The 19,467-nt window shown below is 42.2% G+C and overlaps 2 protein-coding genes across 6 annotated transcripts in view; one reads left to right on the forward strand and one right to left on the reverse strand.

Annotated features, from left to right (window-relative positions):
* The window catches only part of DOCK4 (dedicator of cytokinesis 4), a 517,521-nt gene that overhangs the window by 414,815 nt on the left and 83,239 nt on the right, over positions 1-19,467 (forward strand). For all 5 annotated transcript variants that reach the window (XM_077265059.1, XM_077265063.1, XM_077265060.1 and 2 more), the window contains 2 exons: positions 222-326; positions 8,518-8,659. In XM_077265059.1, the coding sequence (XP_077121174.1) occupies positions 222-326; positions 8,518-8,659 (247 nt within the window). The remainder of the gene's footprint in view (positions 1-221; positions 327-8,517; positions 8,660-19,467) is intronic.
* LOC143773437 (uncharacterized) lies at positions 334-8,161 on the reverse strand. Its single transcript, XM_077260886.1, has 6 exons — positions 8,144-8,161; positions 4,597-4,683; positions 4,285-4,498; positions 4,032-4,191; positions 3,305-3,920; positions 334-339 (listed from the first exon to the last, which is right to left on the reverse strand). Exons 1-6 carry the CDS (start codon positions 8,159-8,161, stop codon positions 334-336), a joined length of 1,101 nt encoding a protein of 366 aa, XP_077117001.1.

The following is a 19,467-nucleotide window of genomic DNA, read 5'->3' on the forward strand; positions in this document are numbered from 1 at the left end:
CAATAGATCTTAACATCTTATTTACATATTAAGAAAAATATGGATTTCTCTGCAATAAGCCATTGAATCACAGATGTCAAGGTATCATTTTATTCAGCTTTCTATGACCTGCATGTCCATATACACAGATTAGAAGGGCTGACCCTACTGACAGATTCTCTTTAATGTGTGATATGTTTCATTTGTTGACTAATATAAGTCGTATTTTTGTGCTTGAACAGATGATGGAAGCATCTCTCTATGATAAAATAATGGACCAACAGCGCTTGGAGCCAGAATTTTTTCGAGTTGGATTTTATGGGAAGAAATTCCCATTTTTTTTAAGAGTAAGTGTTACAACTGAAAAAAGTGAATATAAACAATTTCGGCTTAATGGATACATTTGTATGTTCTTTTCAAAAACGATTTGTCAGACATATGCCCAAGCAAAGCCTTAGGCTACTTTCACACTAGCGTTAACTGCATTACGTCGCAAATCCGTTTTTTTGCCGAAAAAACGGATGCGTTAAAAAAGTGAAAAACGGTGACAAACGTATGCCACGCATCCAGCATTTCGACGGATCCGTCGCAAATCCGCTAAACGTTTCCGTCGAAAATACTGGATGCGTTGCATACGTTGCATACGTTTTACCATCCGTTGTATCCGTTTTCCGACGGATCCGTTTTTAAAATGGGAGGCTCCCAAATTTAATTGGCTACTGGAAAATTTGAAAAACTATATAGTACTGTTTTTACAGCCCATCTTTGTGGGTTTTAGTTTTGTGGCAGCGATGGAAGGTGTTCTTGGGAGGATTGCTAGTTTGGTTACCGACGTTATCTTTGAGACAAATCGCCTGGATATCATAGTGCGGGAGAAGGAGGCGGCAGCGGAAAGGCGTAGGATGCTTCTGCAGCAACGGAGACGAAGACGAATGTGGATTCATCCGATTAATCAACTACGGATGACCCGGGGTGTCCAGTCCACTCTGTACCTGGAGTTGCGGCACAATCCACACAAATTCCACAACTACGTGCGGATGAGGATTGAACATTTTGATTTTTTGCTTGCAAAAATGGAGGATGTCATCCGAAGACAGGACACAAGGATGAGGCTTGCCATCACACCGGCGGAGCGGCTGATGGTGACCCTGCGGTAAGCCTCTTTTTTTTTCTGTCATTGGTCATTTTTAATGTTATATTACATGCTGCAGACAATACTGCGCTGACATACTGCGCACTATTTTCTGCAGCATGTAATTTGGGTTTTCTTGGCGGACATTCCACTGCTTTATTTAAATGTCATTGCTGATATTGAATGTTAGATAACAGACTGCAGAAAATACTGCGCTGAAATATTGCGTTGCATTTTCTGCTGTTTTTTTTTTTTTTTAAAGTTTTTTGGGTTTGATGACATGCAACTGCTTTTTTTTCTGTCATTGGTCATTTTTAATGTTATATTACATGCTGCAGACAATACTGCGCTGGCATACTGCGCACTATTTTCTGCAGCATGTAATTTGGGTTTTCTTGGTGGATATTCCACTGTTTTTTTACACCGGTTTCATGCTGGTTTTATTGTGTGTCCCGTCCTTAAAAAAAAATTAACAGTGCCATATTGAAACTTGTTGGTCTGTGCAATTTTTTCTAACTTTTTTTTTTTTTTTAAAGTTTCCTAGCTACGGGTGAATCTATGACTTCACTCCATTATCAGTTCAGGCTGGGCATTTCAACTATCTCTGGAATAGTGAAGGACACATGTCGGGCTGTTTGGACCACTTTGCAACCAGAGTATATCCCCCAACCATCCATGGAAATCTGGTTGCGAAGTGCTGAAGAGTTTCAGCAAATTTGCAATTTCCCTAATTGTGTGGGTGCAGTTGACGGGAAACATATAAGGATTGCGAAACCGGCAGGAACAGGATCGGAGTATTATAATTATAAGAAGTATTTCTCCATCGTCCTTATGGCTATTGCAGATGCCAACTGCAGGTTCCTTGCCGTGGACATCGGAGCATATGGACGGTCCAACGATTCGCAAGTTCTTAAAAACTCTCCGATGGGTCGTTGCCTTTATGGAGAGAGCTACGATTTACCGCCAGCCAGACCACTGCCAGGAACAAATGACCCAGCCCTGGAATATGTTTTTGTAGGTGATGAAGCCTTTCAACTGTCGCCGCACCTACTGAAACCGTACAGTAGCCGGAACTTAAACCATACCAAGCGGGTCTTTAATTACCGGCTTACTAGAGCACGAAGAGTAGTGGAGTGTTCCTTTGGCATATTGACGGCGAAGTGGCGAGTTCTGCTGACGGCAATCAAACTGAAAACCACCACTATAGACGAGGTAGTTAAAGCCTGTGTGGTGCTCCACAACTTTGTCCTTTCAAAGGAGCCCGTTTCCTTGGATGATGAAGAGTTGGAGACCACCTTGTGGGACTACCGCAGCAGCTCGGTTCGCTCTACAAGTTCAGTTACAAGGATGAGGGACCAGTTTGCCGATTATTTTGTCTCACCTGTCGGGCGGATCCCGTGGCAAGACATGATTGTGTAACCTGTTTCCCATGTGTAACCTGTTTCCCATGTGTTTTGTTTATGTAAAAAATGTGTTTCTGCCCAAAAAAAAAAAAAAAGGCCAAAAAGCGTGGTTTTCTTGATAGTAAAACCATTATGTTATACCTTTAACATGTCTGGTGTTTGTTTTTATTAAACCTTTTTTATTATATTACCTTAATAAATCCACACACACACAAAGAGTAGAATTATAATCAGAATTTTATTTAAAAAAATTTTTTTTTTTTTTTTTTTTTGCCAAAAAAATAGATATTTTTTATTTTCCAATTTTTTTTTTGGAAAAGTTTGCAAAATTTTTTAAATTATTGACATAAACATTTAAAAAACATATTTACAAGTCTTCAAAGTGTTGGGTGGAGATATGAGAGGAGGGGGGGCAGGAAGGTTGGACCACGTCGATAGGTGGGGAAACCCTACTTGTTTGGGGTGCAGTGGAAGGGGGGGTTAAACCAAGAGGCTGACCAGAGGGGGGTGGTGTTGGGGTAGGGGGAAGAGAAAAGCTGAGTAAAGAAAACATTGGGGAAGTAATTTGGTCTGGGGGCCGGGATTGTTGTGGGGACTGGGTTGGGTATTGTGACTGGGTAGGGTAGTGGGACTGGGTTGGGTAATGGGGCTGGCGTGGGGTTTGTGGCTGGGTTTGGTAATGGTGCTGGTGTGGGGATTGGGGCTGGGTTTGGTAATGGTGCTGGTGTGGGGATTGGGGCTGGGTTTGGTAATGGGGGGTATGGTGTGGAAATGGGGCCTGGGGTGGGGCCTGGGGTGGAATTGAAGTGGAGGTGTGGGGAGGTCTGTGGGTAGATTCATTAACGGCCTGCAGTAGAGCATTATGGCAGGTATTCATTACCCGCATCTGTTGCTCAAAAGAAAGTTTCTCCATGGTCCTGAGCATGGAGTTAAAAAAAATATTGGCCGGATCTGGACTTACAGCTGAATGCAGCCTATCCAAGCGACTGCTGGTTTCCTGGCTTGTTTCACTGATGCGTGACTGCACCATGTTGAAACCAGCAGTCACTTGCTCTCCCAAAATTTTGAAAGAGCCTTGGAAGGATGCATTCAGGTGTAAGAACTCAGGAGCATAGCTCCTTTCCTGACCCCTCTGTCGCTGCCGCCACGAACCTAATGGTGGTGTCGAGGTGGCAGGATCAGAGGGGTGGGGTAAAGGGAACGCTAACTGTTCAGCATCAGATGCGAGCAATGAAGCCTGCAATAATGCTCCACTGCTTGGGGCGGATGAAGTGGAGGGGACAGAGGGGTCAGAGGAGGGGACAGTGGTGTGGGGCCTACCGACGTGGCCCTCAGTGGCGGACTCAGGAGGGATCGCTCCAGAGGGCGCAGAGGAAGATGCAGGCGCCCGGTGGCTGGAGAAGGTGCTGTGAAAGAAAAAACAAAAGAAATTAATACATTGGAATGAAAAAGCCCTGACTGAAAGCAAACTAAGTAGACAGGTTAACATGGTTATTAGTGGGCTGTAGAATACTTACACTCTGCTCAGCATGGTTCGCCTCAGGAAGGAGAGGGCCTGGCCATATTTGTATTTGCTCCTCTTCCTTCCTGCAGAGCCACTCGGGGCCTTCATCTCATCGTTGAATTCCCTCTTAAAGCGATCCCTCAGTGACCGCCACCGCTTCCTAACCTTTCCAACTGTGAAGACAAGAATTAAAAGAAAAAAAAAAAAAATGGTAAATGCAATACATTACAGTCAGCTCAAAACATCACTGGAAAGTGAATACTTACCTAGTTTGCTCAGCTGCTGAGGATGAAGGCCCTCCCGCCTTGGAAACAGGTTGCGACACACTTCGTCCCAGAGCCGACGGGTGACACCGGTATCGGCATGCCTGCGGTCAGCCATGTTCCACAGCGGCTCCCGCTCGCGAACCTCCTCAATGAGATCATCTATGTCGATATCATCATCTTCTTCGTCATCTACTGCGGGAGCACGCTGTGAAGCCTGTGCCAAAAAAAAGGAAGAAGAAAAACAAACAAATTCGTACACTGAAACACTAAAGTACCAATAGAATCCCCCTCCCCCCCAAAAAAAAAACTCACTGATGGCCGACCGCGGCGACGAGTCCGCCGACTCTGGGAGTGTCTGGGAGAACCTTCAGCGGCAGCAGCAGGAGCAGCAGCAGCAGCCTGAAATAAACAAATTCTCAGTTAGGTAGGCATATATTTTCTGTGTTTAGTTATGTATGAAAATCTGTTTTGTGTATGGTGCAGTGTGATGTGCGAAGCAACTGTTTCACCACTACTTACACTTGGTTCCTCCTCCACTTGCATCTCTCCACCCGTCTCGCCCCCTTCTGACAGCTCCTCATCTGATTCAGCTTCCTGTTGAAACATAATTTATGCATGTAGTGATCAAAAAAAAAGTAAATTTAAAAAAAAAAATAATAATAATTTTTGTGTTAACTTACCGATACACGCTGTTGCTGTGGAGGAGGGCTGTCAGAAGAGGACATTGTTGTGGAAGTAAGCCGGTGGCTGTGGTCCTGGGCTGACAGGTGGCGGCTGTGGTCCTGGGCTGACAGGCGGCGGCTGTGGTCCTGGGCGGATAGGCGGCTGCTGTGGTCCTGGGCTGACAGTCAGCGGCTGTGGTCCTGGTTTTTCTGTAAGTTTAAAGACACTTGCAATCTGCTCTACACATTGAAGCAGCAGATTTGGGGTCTTCAAAACTTACTTTTAACAGTTGGTGGCTGTGGTCCTGGTGGGCTGGTCCTGTGCTGACAGGCGGCGGCTGTGGTCCTGGGCGGATAGGCGGCGGCTGTGGTCCTGGTTTTTCTGTAAGTTTAAAGACACTTGAAATCTGCTCTACACATTGAAGCAGCAGATTTGGGGTCTCCAAAACTTACTTTTAACAGTTGGTGGCTGTGGTCCTGGTGGGCTGGTCCTGGGCTGACAGGCGGCGGCTGTGGTCCTGGTCCCTGGTGTATCTATAATAAGTATAATGGATTTCTAGTTAGACCACCCCCTAAATTAGGTAATGTTTTAATAAACACCCTGCTAAAATGATGTGAGAAAAGTTCATTAAATGTGAACACCAAAACCCCAAAACAGGTGCACGGTATACCATTCATTTCCATGTTCCCAAAAAAAATATTTTTAAATGTGAACCCACCATGTAAACATATATTTACCACATTTTATTTTAAAAAATCACCTCCCCAAAAAAACCTTTAAGTGTAACCTTTATTTAAAAAAAAGTGCCCTCAACCAACTGTGTATTGCAAGTATAACCATTGGTACATACACCTGTTTTAAATTTACCTTTATGAAATGATACTACGGACATTTTTTTAACAAACATTTTATTATTTTCTTTTTTTTTCACTCTTTTTTTTTTAAATCACAATTAGGAGCTGACATGCTCTTTATTTTAAATACAAGTACATCAACTGCAAATGGTTTTAAATAAAACCAACACTTTTAAATAGAAAAAAAAAACCACACTCACACATTCAAACCACAAGCTGCAGATCGCTAGACTTTTAAAAAAAAATACATCAGATTTAAAAAAAAAAAAAAAACCACATTTAAACCACATGCTGCACAGACCACTATACAGTCAATACATCAGAAAAAGGCAATTAACCAATTAAAGCATGGACAAATGCACATGCAATCAACAAGACGCACACAAACATGCATGGTATGTGTCCACATTCCGGATCGCATCAGGATTTGGTCAGGATTTTCCATCAGTATTTGTAAGCCAAAACCAGGAGTGTAAAACAATTAGGGAAAGTATAATAGGAAAACAGGCACACTTTTGCTTTTATCACCCACTCCTGGTTTTGGCGTACAAATACTGATGGAAAATCCTGACCAAATCCTGATGCAATCCTGAACATGGACACATACCCTCCCACATGAACAGGCATAAGATTGACAAAGGCATAATAAGGTGCAGGCACATGATACAAAAGCACACAGCCGTCCAAAAATACACACACACACATGCACGCACATAGCTTTATGCAAATACACATATGTACAACAAAGGCAGAAAGGTGAACCCAATCAGAAGACGCATACACACACACACATTACACACACATACAAAAGGCTGACAATCCTTTGGCTGGAGCTGCATGTCTTCACAGTGGCTGGCATCAGGGTGGATCTGGACTCTAGCATGGCACTGGCTGGTGCAGGACGATGGCAGGCCTCAGGTTCTCTTCAGGTTTTAAGCTCTTGCTGTAGTCAGTACCTCATACACACAGAAATGCAGGCACACAGATGCACACAAAAATTGCAATACTCACACTGGCTCTATGGTGGCTGGAGTCTTGTGGCAGGCTGCCTGGAGTCTTGTGGCAGGATGGCTGGAGTCTTGAGCCGGCAGGCTGGCTGCAGTCTTGTGACAGGCTGGCTTCTTGTGGCAGGCTGGCTGGACTCTTGTGGCAGGCTGGCTGGGGTCTTGTGGCAGGCTGGCTGGGGTCTTGTGGCAGGCTGGGGTCTTGTGGCTGGCTGAGGTCTTGTGGCTGGCTGGGGTCTTGCTGGCAGTCTCTTCTCCTCTCTGTCTTCTTGCTGGCATATGTGGGGTTGAAGGCCCAGGCCAGGTTTATATAGATTTGGGGGTGTCTGGCCAATTGGCAACAAAATTCTGCTTCTGAGCATGCTCAGTGTAAAAAAAACGTATTGCAGCGCTGTATTGCGTCGTACGACGTGTCCCGACGCATCCGTCGCTCATAGGCTTCCATTGCAGCCAACGACGTATGCCGCAGGATGCGTCGCGACACGTTTTTTAGGCGGAGACAAAAAACGTTACAATCAACGTTTTTTGAGACGACGTGTCGCCAAATTTCGACGCATCCGTCGTAAAACGTACACGACGTATGCCAATCCGTCGCCATACGTCGCCAATACAAGTCTATGGGAAAAAAACGCATCCAGCAAAAACTTTTGCTGGATGCGTTTTTTCTGAAAAAAGACGTTTTGAGACGTAATGCAGTTAACGCTAGTGTGAAAGTAGCCTTACTCTATTACATAGTGGAAGTCAACTTCTTGTTTGATGACTCCTAGAAGAGCACCAGCAGCTTATTCTCTATTCTTCTATTATGATGCTTGCCGTGTTATCATCACCTGAGAATGGATTAGTGCCCTTAAACGTTTTTAAGCAAGATAGAATAATTTAATGTGACACAGGAATAGGGTTGTCAGGCCTCCCTAAACTGACAAAGTATTCAAAAGCTCTGTGTTTTACTTTTTTTCTGCCTTTTTAATGAATGAATTTTGCTTTGTACATGCACCGTGCAGACAGGGGTCCTTTTGAATTGGTTGCTTCATTCACATTAAGTCCACCTCCACAGCAAGCAACTGCTACCCACAGCAGTCAGCTCGGGCTAGAAAAGGATGACTTATTGTAGTATGTGACAGGAGACAGCTGTGTGGGCAACCTGTAACAGTACATTGCTGAAAGGTTTCTTCCCTGGCCTGCTTCATTGATAAGAAAGCACAAAGGATATGTCCAACTGTATGGTGGAGGCAATCGTGGTGGGAGCTTGAGTGACTGAATCCCATGAGCAACCCCGCTTATACTATTTATAAACTCGTATATTGTGCTGCTACGTCTACACCTAAATACTGTTCTTGCCTCTATCAAGCATGGCATGTAGATGTGAAAAGATATACAGGACCAGTACATCTCACTTTTTAAGACACAGTATATAAATGAGTATTAATTTTTGGAGTCTGGATAATTTTTGGGTGCTTGATGGAGGTCTCTGCAGGGCACTATATGTACTAATATTGTGATTGAGCTATTTGGGGATATAACTTATACGAGGAACTAAGGAATATCTTCTCACAGACAACCATAAAGTGAAAAGGACATAAATAGTAGGAGGCAAAACTTGTTATTCCGTTTAGTTACTGTCTTTTTGTACTTACTATGTTTTCTTGTATTGGTAGATGTTAAGATTGGTAATCAAATTGAAATGGTAATAAACTAACGTCTCTAATTACCAGAACAAAGAATTTGTTTGTCGAGGCCATGACTACGAGAGACTGGAAGCTTTCCAGCAGCGCATGCTTACAGAATTCCCGCATGCCATTGCAATGCAGCACGCCAACCAGCCTGATGAAACTATCTTCCAGGCAGAAGCTCAGTGTATCCTTTGTACATTGTCAGTCTAAAATACATGTCAAACCACATACAAGTTTTTCCGTTGTTTTTCATATGTAATTATGAGATCTTGACTATTTAACTTCAATTAATTGCATTTAAAAAAATACCTCAAAGGAAACATGTAACTTTGGAGATGTAGTGTGATCTATGGGCAGAGTGTTATAATGGAGGAGTAGCTGAGCAGATTGTTGTGTCCATATAATTTGTATTTTATTAATTTAATTCCTGCTTATTCCGAGTTTAGCAATACTATGCTATGATAATCAGTGATTCAGTCTTCCGAGGATGTGTGCATGCAGTCAGTCACAGAATAGGTAAATCAGACTACATGTTTACTGTAACAGGTCACAGTTAAATGTTCCAAGTTGGATTTTTCTTTTAATTAGGCACAAACATAAAATAACATTTCCAGTGTTCTAATATGAATGTATTATAGGTGCTTCTCACAAAATTAGAATATCATCAAAAAGTTAATGTATTTCAGTTCTTCAATACAAAAAGTGAAACTCCTATATTATATAAAGTCATTACAAACAGTGATCTATTTCAAGTGTTTATTTATGTTAATGATTATGCCTTACAGCCAATGAAAACCCAAAAGTCATTATCTCAATAAATTAGAATACTTTATAACACCAGCTTGAAAAATGATTTTACAATCCGAAATGTTGGCCTACTGAAATGTATGTTCAGGAAATGCAGTCAATACTTGATCTGGGCTCCTTTTGCATCAATTACTGCATCAGTGCAGCCTGCCATGGAGGCGATCAGCCTGTGGCACTGCTGAGCTGTTATGGAAGCCCAGGTTACTTTGATAACAGCCTTGGAGCTCGTCTGCATTGTTCGGTCTGGTGTCTCTCGTCTTCCTCTTGACATGATCAGATTCGGGACCTACAGCTCAGACATGCTGTTTTCTTCTAGTTCGGATCCCCTCTATCATTTAAGACATTTTCATTTTGCAGGTTCCCAATGATTTTGATTTGTCATTTTAAACATTTTTATCCAATATATTTTAGTTTGTATAGGTGTGTAATATATATTGCAATAAATTGTCAAGTATTTTATATTAGATTTACAACTAACATCACACCCGTGACACTGCTGAACTTGACACAGTCATGTGGCCGGTTTGGCGGGTTTTTTCAAATGAGTGCAGTTTAAAAGGACAACCAGTTTGACAGTCACACCAGGTTTCTGTCCTGATGAAGAGGTCCTGCTTGGCCTCAAAACGCGTTTACCATGCAAACCTATAATAAATGTTATAATCTTCCTTCCGTTTGATGCTTCTTAGATACATCATCAGCAGTGCATGAGTGACCTTCCAGATTCAAACTTCAGTATTGGTATACTGTTTTTGGGGTGATATGCAGTGCCTTTTGGCCTCCAAACATGGTGTGTATTATGGCATCCAAAGAGTTCAATTTTGGTCTTATCTGACCAGACTATATGCTGCCATTATTTCACAGGTTTGTCTGAATGTTGTTGAGCAAACTTTAAACTCTCTTGAACATGCCTTTTGCTCAGCAGTGGAGTCTTGCGTGGTGAGCATGCATACGGAAAATGGAGGTTGAGTGAATTACTTAGTTTCCTTTAAAACTATCCTGCTGATTCCAGGTCTTTTTGTAGCTCTCCACAGGTGCTCATTGGCCCTTGGACAACTGTTCTGATAATTCTTTTCACTCATCTGTCTGAAAACTTGCGCTGACCACCAGGTTTTGGATGGTTTACGGTGAAATAGTTTTTTCCACTTCTGAATTATGACTCCAACAGTGCTCGCAGGAATCTTCATTAGTTTAGAAATTCTTCTGTAATCAATGCCATCAGTAAATTTAGCAACAGTAAGGCTAAGTTCACATTAGCGTTCGGGGGCTTGGCGGAGGGCTGCGTACGTCCTCCGCTAAGCCCCGCCTACTTACGCATACTTCAGTTTATCTTGGGTATGCAGGACATGCCAACCGCACAGGAATGCAACAAGTTAAAGATAGATACGCAGGACGTATACGGAAGTAGGCGGGGCTTAGCGGAGGAAGTACGCAGCCCTCCGCAAAACCCTGGTACGCAGGTGTAAACCCAGCCTAAGTTTGCGAAGGTTTGGAGACAGCTCACTGGCTTTACCCATAATGAGATGTTACTTGTTTGGCACGTGGTGATGAGACTCTTTTTTATAGGCCATTAGTTGAATCAGCTGATATTATTTTTCGCTAAATGGCTGTTTGCTTGTTAATTACTGATACATTTTAGCTGTTGTCATGGCTTTCCATGGCTTTTTGCACCCCTTTCTTCATGTGTTCATGGCTTTCCATGGCTTTTTGCACCTCTTTCTTCATGTGTTCATGGCTTTCCATGGCTTTTTACACCTCTCTTTCTTCATGTGTTCAATACTTTTTCACTGTCTCATTTCTCATTATTGCCTATGTGGATTAGACTGGGTGTGGGGAGAATTTAATGCTTAAAGCACGTGTAGAAATATATTTACTTAAACAAATTGGTGACGTGTTCAATACTTATTTTACCCGTTATATACATTTTAATGGTATGCCCAGTGTATTGGCTTATGGAAGACTTCGCCATTTTCTATGGGATTATATTGTAACTAATCTCTATTATATGAAAGTCTACTGTACATGATCGACCACCATGTGTTAAGTGTAATAAACTTGAAATCTCACAGCTGGGTCATTCCATATCAAGTGATCCAAATATGAATATTTTTTTTACCTGACGTCTTTAGATTTTTTTTATTTTTTGTTTTTATGAAGTACAACTTTAGTTAATTACAAATTAAAAGTTTAGAATTTTTTTCTTCATCAGTTAATTTTTTACAGATTTTTAAAGTTTTAAAAAAGCGCTGATTTTGGCCTGGTATGGCTTTACATTTTTTATCATATCTCGGGCTATGATTAAGATATAGAGGTGGGAGAGGCATCATTTTTCTCAGAACGGTACCGGCTTTCATTTGATATGTCACAAGACTATGTTTCTTTATATTTTGTTTTGGTGAAATCAAATTAAACATTTTGATGCGCAATTCTGAAAAAAACGTATGTTTTAAAATTGTGAAAACATGCATGTGTGTTACTTGTGTCCTTGTTTATATTTGTACAGAGATTCAACTTGGGACCTATCAAATTTGTATTTTTTTTTAAGCCTTGAATCATCTGATTTTATGTTTGTGAGTTTCTTCCCTTTTTCTTTTCAAATTACAACTTGTTGCATTCAACATTTATATGTAACAATAAAGAAACACAAAAAACAAATACCGAAGTGCCAGAATAAATACATCTTAATCATCATAACAACTGGCTCAGCATTTTCAACCTTTTGGCTATGTTCACACGGTGCGGTTTTTGCTGCGGATCCGCAGCAGATTTGCACTGCGGATCCGCAGCAGTTTTCCATGTAGGTTACAGTACAATGTAACCCAATGGAAAACAGGAACCGCTGTGCCGACGATCCTTTTTTCCACAGGCAAATCCGCAGCGGTTTTGCCTGCAGAAAAAAGAAGTACCATGTCAATTCTTTCTGCGGATTCCACTGCGGGTTTCCAGCAGCACCAATAGGAAACTGCATTTGGAAACCCGCAGTGGAATCCGCAGAAGAAAAAGGATCAAAAACCGCAGCTAAAATCAGCGCTGAATTTAGCTGCGGTTTTTCAAAACAGGACCTGAAAAAAAAAAGGATGAAAAAAAGGAACGTGTGAACGTAGCCTAATTCATTGAACAAGCCAAAAGAAAAAACGTGATCACATCCTCAAGTGTGGTTTTCTAAATACAGTCTCATCCTGATTATATGTTAAAAACAAGATTAAAAGAACCAATATTTCTACCACCCATTTATACATGGAACAATTTTTTTTCTACTATATCACTAAACATGTCATTTCTGAAGTGTTTAAGAAGAATAGTCCAGTAGTTAAATCCTCGTACTATAAAATATGAACTAATCAAACAATTAATAGTAGGCTTTTACACTGGTCTTCTATCATCAATGTGTCCCTTCTAGAGGATGAAATGTCATCTTGTCCATAAGCGCTCACTAGCAATGGCCGTTTCCTTCTGTGTCAGAGTATGTGCGGCTGTCATGGTGCTCGGCTCCACCTGAGTTATATCTGATTTTTGTTCACTTTTACAATGTCTGGTTTTCTTGGATACACAAAGGACGGTGCTGGACCAGAAGGTGCAGAAGAGTCACTTCTACGTCTTCATTTTCACAATCTTTGGAGAGTCCAGTAGCCACCAGCGCTAATCATATTCACAGGTCACATCGCCAGTTGTGTCATCCATGGCCGATCTTGTGCCGCCTTCTACCACTTCATGGACGTCACTGTCTTTATTTCCACTACATGTGATGACAGTCCGGTATTGCTGAGTCCCTGCGATGGGTTCTGCTTCCTGTAACCGATATAACAAACTCTCCTCCTCTTCGTAGTCCTGGTTTGAACAATACATGAACTGGATGTTAAGAGTATTTTTCTCCCTCCATTTGAGGAGTTGCCTGGGTGTTCAGATTTGGTGTGAATATGGCCTCTGGAGGGCCGAGCTGCCGGCCTGTCATCTGCTCTGCAGTCACCGTCTACCCCTGTTCAATCTCAGGTTGGGCCCTAACAAAGCTTCTCCTCTGTCCTCTCCTGCTTCTAACTCTAACATAATAAAATAATACAGGAATAGCTAACAATCATGGATTATTTGGTAAATACAGACCCCACACTTCTACACCACAGGCTGAACAGACCTGAAATCAAGATTTTTGAACTGACACTGTAATAGTTTTATTTTTTAAAATATGATCCCATCACGATCCCAGCTTGTATTTTGGTGCAGAAGTGGCTAGGAGCATAACAGGCACATGTGCAGTTTTTGAAATATTTAAATTAAACGTTTTTTTCGGAAATGGGTTTTAAAGTTTTGCGCTTGCGTTCGCATAGGTAAATTATTATCAAAGATACTCTTGTGACATATCTGGTGAAAGCCTGTACAGTTCTGAGTAGAATGGTGTTTATTTTGTTTCTCTATCTCTTTTCTAGCCTGAGTTACGGGGAGAAATGTAAGGGCAGGCAACACCGAAATTCGCACTTTTTCCGAACTTTGAAAATCAATAAAAAATAAAAAAAAATATCTAGAATTTTTTTTTCTTCACATTTTGCATTCTCTGACAAACTATTACCAAATACCAAAATCTCAAAAGAATTAAAAATATAGTGGTAAAAATCATTGGTTCACTTGACATGGAATGATTTGGTATGCAAAGCCTATTAACCTATAAAAGTTTTCTACACCCAAAATAAATGGGTATAGCCCCTGAAATAATTATATAGAACCAAAAAAAAGTTTCTTCAAGACCACCTCTGAGGATATATAGCAATAGTTAATGTATAAACCTCATTTACAGGGGTAAATGAAAACACATCTACAAGGGGCCAGAAAATATAACAAAAAAAGTTTATTACATTAATTATAGTAGCAAATAATTGGTACTATACAATTAACGTAAGGAAGAAGTACGGCTAAAAACATACTTGAGGGAGAATAGATTATATATTCCCTAAAATAAGAGGCAAAAAAGCCCCCCCTATATGTGTGCTCCAAATTGGTGGCAATAGTGCTATATAGCATAAGAGAATATTTTGACATTGAACATATACATGATTCAATGCAGTATAAAAAGTATTGGGCAATGCATAGAGATAAATGTGGCAGGGCATGTATAAAGTATAACTTGATGTAGCAAAATATACAGGAACAACATAAAAGCACCTCTTCTGCACATACAATATAATCAAGTACAACTTAATATAGCAGAATTTCTGGAAAACGACATCAGGCACATATCCAGCAAATACACCAGGTCATTAGGGCTCATACTAACCACAATAAATGCTATGTAAAGTTGGTCCATGTAGTAACATAAGCAATAGAGATCAGTTAAGGATAATACCCAGGGGCGTAGCTAGAGCCTTTGCCGCCCGGGGCTGTTCCCGAGTTTGGCGCCCCCCCAGAATGTATGCGATATGCACACTTAGGCTACTTTCACACTAGCGTTAACTGCAATACGTCGCAAATGCGTCGTTTTGCCGAAAATACGCATCCAGCAAAAGTTCTTGCTGGATACGTTTTTTCGTCATAGACTAACATTAGCGACGCATTTGCGACGCATTGCCAAACGTCGCGTCCGTTTTGCGACGCTTGGGCGTGTGGTAGCGGACCGTCGTGAGAAAAAAAACGTTACATGTAACGTTTTTTGCTCACGACGGTCCGCTTTTTCCGACCGCGCATGCACGGCCGGAACTCCGCCCCCACCTCCCCGCACCTCACAATGGGGCAGCGGATGCGTTGGAAAAATACATCCGCTGCCCCCGTTGTGCGACGGAGACCACGCTAGCGTCGGGAACGTCGGCCCGACGCACAGCGACGGGTCTTTCCCGACGCTAGTGTGAAAGTAGCCTTAGTCATGTACCGATGAGCTCCTCTCCCTTAAGCTCCCAATGTTCAGTAAAAACTGAGAGAAGCAGAAGAGAAGCTTGTTGTTACAGGACCATGAGTATGAAAGCCGCATATGAGTGAAGTGTCCATGTGTCGACTACTGGAACCTGCGCTGAATCCTGACATCGCAGCTAAATCGCCGGCACGAGAGAATCCTGACAGTGTGCAGGGCGCACTGGGAGAATTCAGAAGTCTGCAGTCACAAAGAATGACTGCAGACTCATCACAAACCTGGACATCCCCTTTAATGCTCCTAACATAAATAAAAACATGAGTTAGTCAGTATCACACATAACCTTTACATCCAGGTACCTTATAGATGATGTTGTCTCTGGAGTCGTTCTCCTTCTTTTCTTCATCTTGTCCAGACCCCATGATGAGTTTTTTCATCCACAGCTGTTTCTGCAGACTTCCATCTTCTCCGCTCTTTTGCAGAAAATCTCCACATGACGCCCTTAAAGATACAAGTGTCATTATAATGCTCCTGAATAAAAAATTGCCCCTCACTATATTGTCTGCATAAAATATGACCCCCACACTGTCCCTCTTATGGTACATGCTCTTCACACTGACCTCCCCTTTCTATACCGGACCCCTCTTCACACTGTCCTCTCACACTGAGTCCCCCCTATAGGGCCCAGTATTTAAACTGTACTCTCTCATCACACTCCCCCTCCTTGGTATACTGTCCCCTCCTGGCTGTGCCCTTACACTGTCCCCCATGCTACGCATGCACACATCCCAACACCCTCACTCCCCGTACTCTGTCCACATAAGTTTTTCACATCGCTACTCATACTGTGTCCGCATACATTCCCCCGTTTGACCCCAAACTGTCTGCACCCATCCCCCCATACTGTTTCCTCATATATGCCCCCCCATCTCCCCCTTTGCTCTTCATTTTGTGTCCTTAGATCTCCCCCACACATTAAATCCCCCCATCCCCATGACAAATCTCCTCCCACACACATTCAATCCCCCATCTCCACTCCAATTCTCCCCACACACAATAAATACCCCCATCTCCACTCACATTAAATCTCCCCCCACAATAAATCCCCCCATCTCCACTCATATTAAATCTCCCCCCAACAATAAATCCCCCCTCCCTACTCACATTAAATCCCCCCCCACAATAAATCCCCCCTCCCTACTCACATTAAATCTCCCCCCACAATAAATCCCATCTCCACCCATATTAAATATCCCCCATCCAATAATATATCCCACCATCCCCACTCACATTAAATCCCCCCACCCCCACTCACATTAAATCCCCCCACAATATATCCCCCATCCCCACTCACATTAAATCCCCCCACAATATATGCCCCCCATCCCCACTCACATTAAATCCCCCCCACAATATATGCCCCCCATCCCCACTCACATAAAATCCCCCCCATTCCCACTCACAGTAAATCCCCCCACAATATATCCCCCCATCCCCACTCACAGTAAATCCCCCCCCATCCCCACTCACAGTAAATCCCCCCCCCCATCCCCACTCACAGTAAATCCCCCCACAATATATCCATCCCCACCCCCACCCCCACCCACAGTAAATCCCCCCCTGCACCTTCGGTGTCTTCAGCTCCACTGGAGCACTTAGCACCGCTCTGTGTCTCCTGCTCTGCTTCTGCCGCGCAGGTGAGTGACGTCAGCAGCGTGATCACATGACCTGATCACGTTGCTGGCGTCGCTCTGACCCGGCAGTCAGAGCTTCAATTGTACTCGCATCTCAGATGCAGTACAATTGAACACTGGGAGCCGGCGCGCCGCAGCTTCTCTGTGCCGGCTGTCAGCTTGACAGTCGGCACAGCGAACAGCTGACTCCCAGTGCGGGGGCGGCAGAATGCAGCCGCCGGGGGGGACACTGCGGACCGCCGCTGTAGGCGGCCCGACTGCGCCCCCCTGCCGGCTGCGCCCGGCCGGGGCGCATGCCCCGGCAGCCCCCCCCCCTAGATACGCCAGACTGACGACCTCACCCCCGCATTGTGCCGCCCCCCGCATTGTGCCGCACCCCCCTTCCTACGCCACTGATAATACCTTGAGACATGGTGCATTTGCACAATAAGGAGGAGCACAGAGGTGGGTACCTCTACTCTCGTTTCACCACACTGGGCTTCACCAGGAGGTGTGATATGCTGGATATGTGCCTGTTATCGTGTCTGTACATTCTGCTTTTTTGAATTGTGATTTATACATTAATTGATAGTATACAATATAATCTACATCAGCACAATCCCCTTGTGTATATGCTGGATAGGTGCTTTTATGCTGTTTTTGTATATTATTCTGCATGGAGTTATACTTTACACATTATTGAACTATTTTATATGTATTACTATATTTTTCATGTAATCTATATTAATTCAAATCCTTTGGTCATTATATATATATATATATATATATATATATATATATATATATATTGATATTGGTCTTACAGTTATCTGAGGCAGTTATCTCTATGCATTGCACAATACTTTTTATACTGCAGTGAGTCATGCATATGTTCAATATCAAAATATTGTCTTATGCTATATAGGGTTATTGTTGCCAATTAGGAGCACACACATAGGGGACTTTGTTGTCTCTTGCACAGGTATGCAAAATTTGGGTTTCTGAAGGTTGAATCCCTCCACATCTCTTACTTCCCTTTAGATCACTGTCATAGTTCCTCTATACAAATGGAACGCGCTACATGTGGAGCCCACAAGTTGTCCTGATCACCTAGTTTTACCCCAAAATACGCATAATACGCTTTTCTAACAAAGTCCGTAATGTTCGTTTGTTATTTCTTCACTGTAAAACTATCACAAATGTAGCAAAAGTTGTCGGGTGAATTACAACACCTCTTTGTTTTTCCAAACAATTTTATTAACCAAAATAAGCATAGATATCTGTATACATAGTTATCCATTGCTTCAATACAACACCTGACAAAAAAACAGTTTGAGTAGTATATGGAACAAATAGGGATAATTCTGTAAAGTAACAAAGTCAAGCGTCACTTAAAGAAAATATAACAAAAAAATTGCTTAAATCAGCATCTGAAAATAAGAATACACATTAGCATAGATAATGCGAAACGTATAAACTGTATGGAACACTAAAATAAAAGTTGCTTGAGAGAAAAAATTCACTTGAGTATGTCAGTTAAGCTTAAAGTATGAAGTATATGATGGCTTGTCGTGTCCGGATCACCTACAGATGACCCTGAGACCTTGTTGGGGGGAAAGTTCGGTTTATTCACAGGCTACATTGTGGAATGTATGGAAAACAGTTTTACTGGGCATTTAATTAATATTTTTCACTTGGGACGAAGGATTGATTTGGACATGGAAGTGAATCCTGACGAGTTTCTGGGGGATGTTAAACCAGCACATTTCAAAAAGTCTGCTGCCTCCACTGGGGAAGAGAAAACGATCCATTTAGTTGCTAATTTCACCTGTAGATTAGAGAGCTGAGTCCAATTGTAGGGTATACCGGCCTGTCGGAGTCCACAAGTAGTATACTGAAACATTCTCCTCTTTTACAAGGTATCTTTACATAAATCCTTAAAAAAGGTTAAGTGGCTAAATGGAGAGGAAAGGAATCTTGGCTCTATAGATATACCGAGCAGAGAATTTCTTATCCAGTTAGGGTAGAAAGAAACAACAACATCTGTAGCTACATCAGACGGAAGAGTAGATGGCCTGCGAACACTAAAAGCCTTTTCAACTAGATTTTCCTTTTGCACGTTAGGAAATAGTTGAGAAATCATTGAGTGAGGAGATATCCCTTCAACGGAACTGCTGGATCAACTTCGGGATCCCTCTAATCTTTGCGTCATTTTTTCTTTTGAAGTCCTCAAATCTAGTTAGACTATTCCTAAATGAAGTGATATCTTTTTGGAGGTTTTCCATTGAAAGTGTAGAAATTTTCTGTACTTCTCTAGAACATGAAGTTCTAGAAACATTTGTTTATTTGAGGAGTCAATTTTTTCAGGGACATAGGAAGATCTGTCAGAAGCCTCATTAAAGTTTGAAAGTGTGGCTTCAACTATGTGCGAAAAAGAGTCTTTGAAAAGTTTCTTGATAAAAGTCTCGGATACTTTAACGTTGTCTGAGAGCCTTGAATCAACCGGCTCTGTTTCGATTTCAGAAGATATTTTTGAGTTGTCATCTTTGCTAAGGTCATTTCTTAGAATATCCACCGACCTTAAAAGGGCCTTGCACAAGTTGACCATAAATCTTTCTGATGGGTAATCATCGGTGACTAGTATATTGTCGATCAATGATTTATTAGAACATTTCCTTTGTAGCA

This window comes from Ranitomeya variabilis, chromosome 5, assembly GCF_051348905.1.
Source record: "Ranitomeya variabilis isolate aRanVar5 chromosome 5, aRanVar5.hap1, whole genome shotgun sequence".
Lineage (NCBI taxonomy): Eukaryota > Metazoa > Chordata > Amphibia > Anura > Dendrobatidae > Ranitomeya > Ranitomeya variabilis.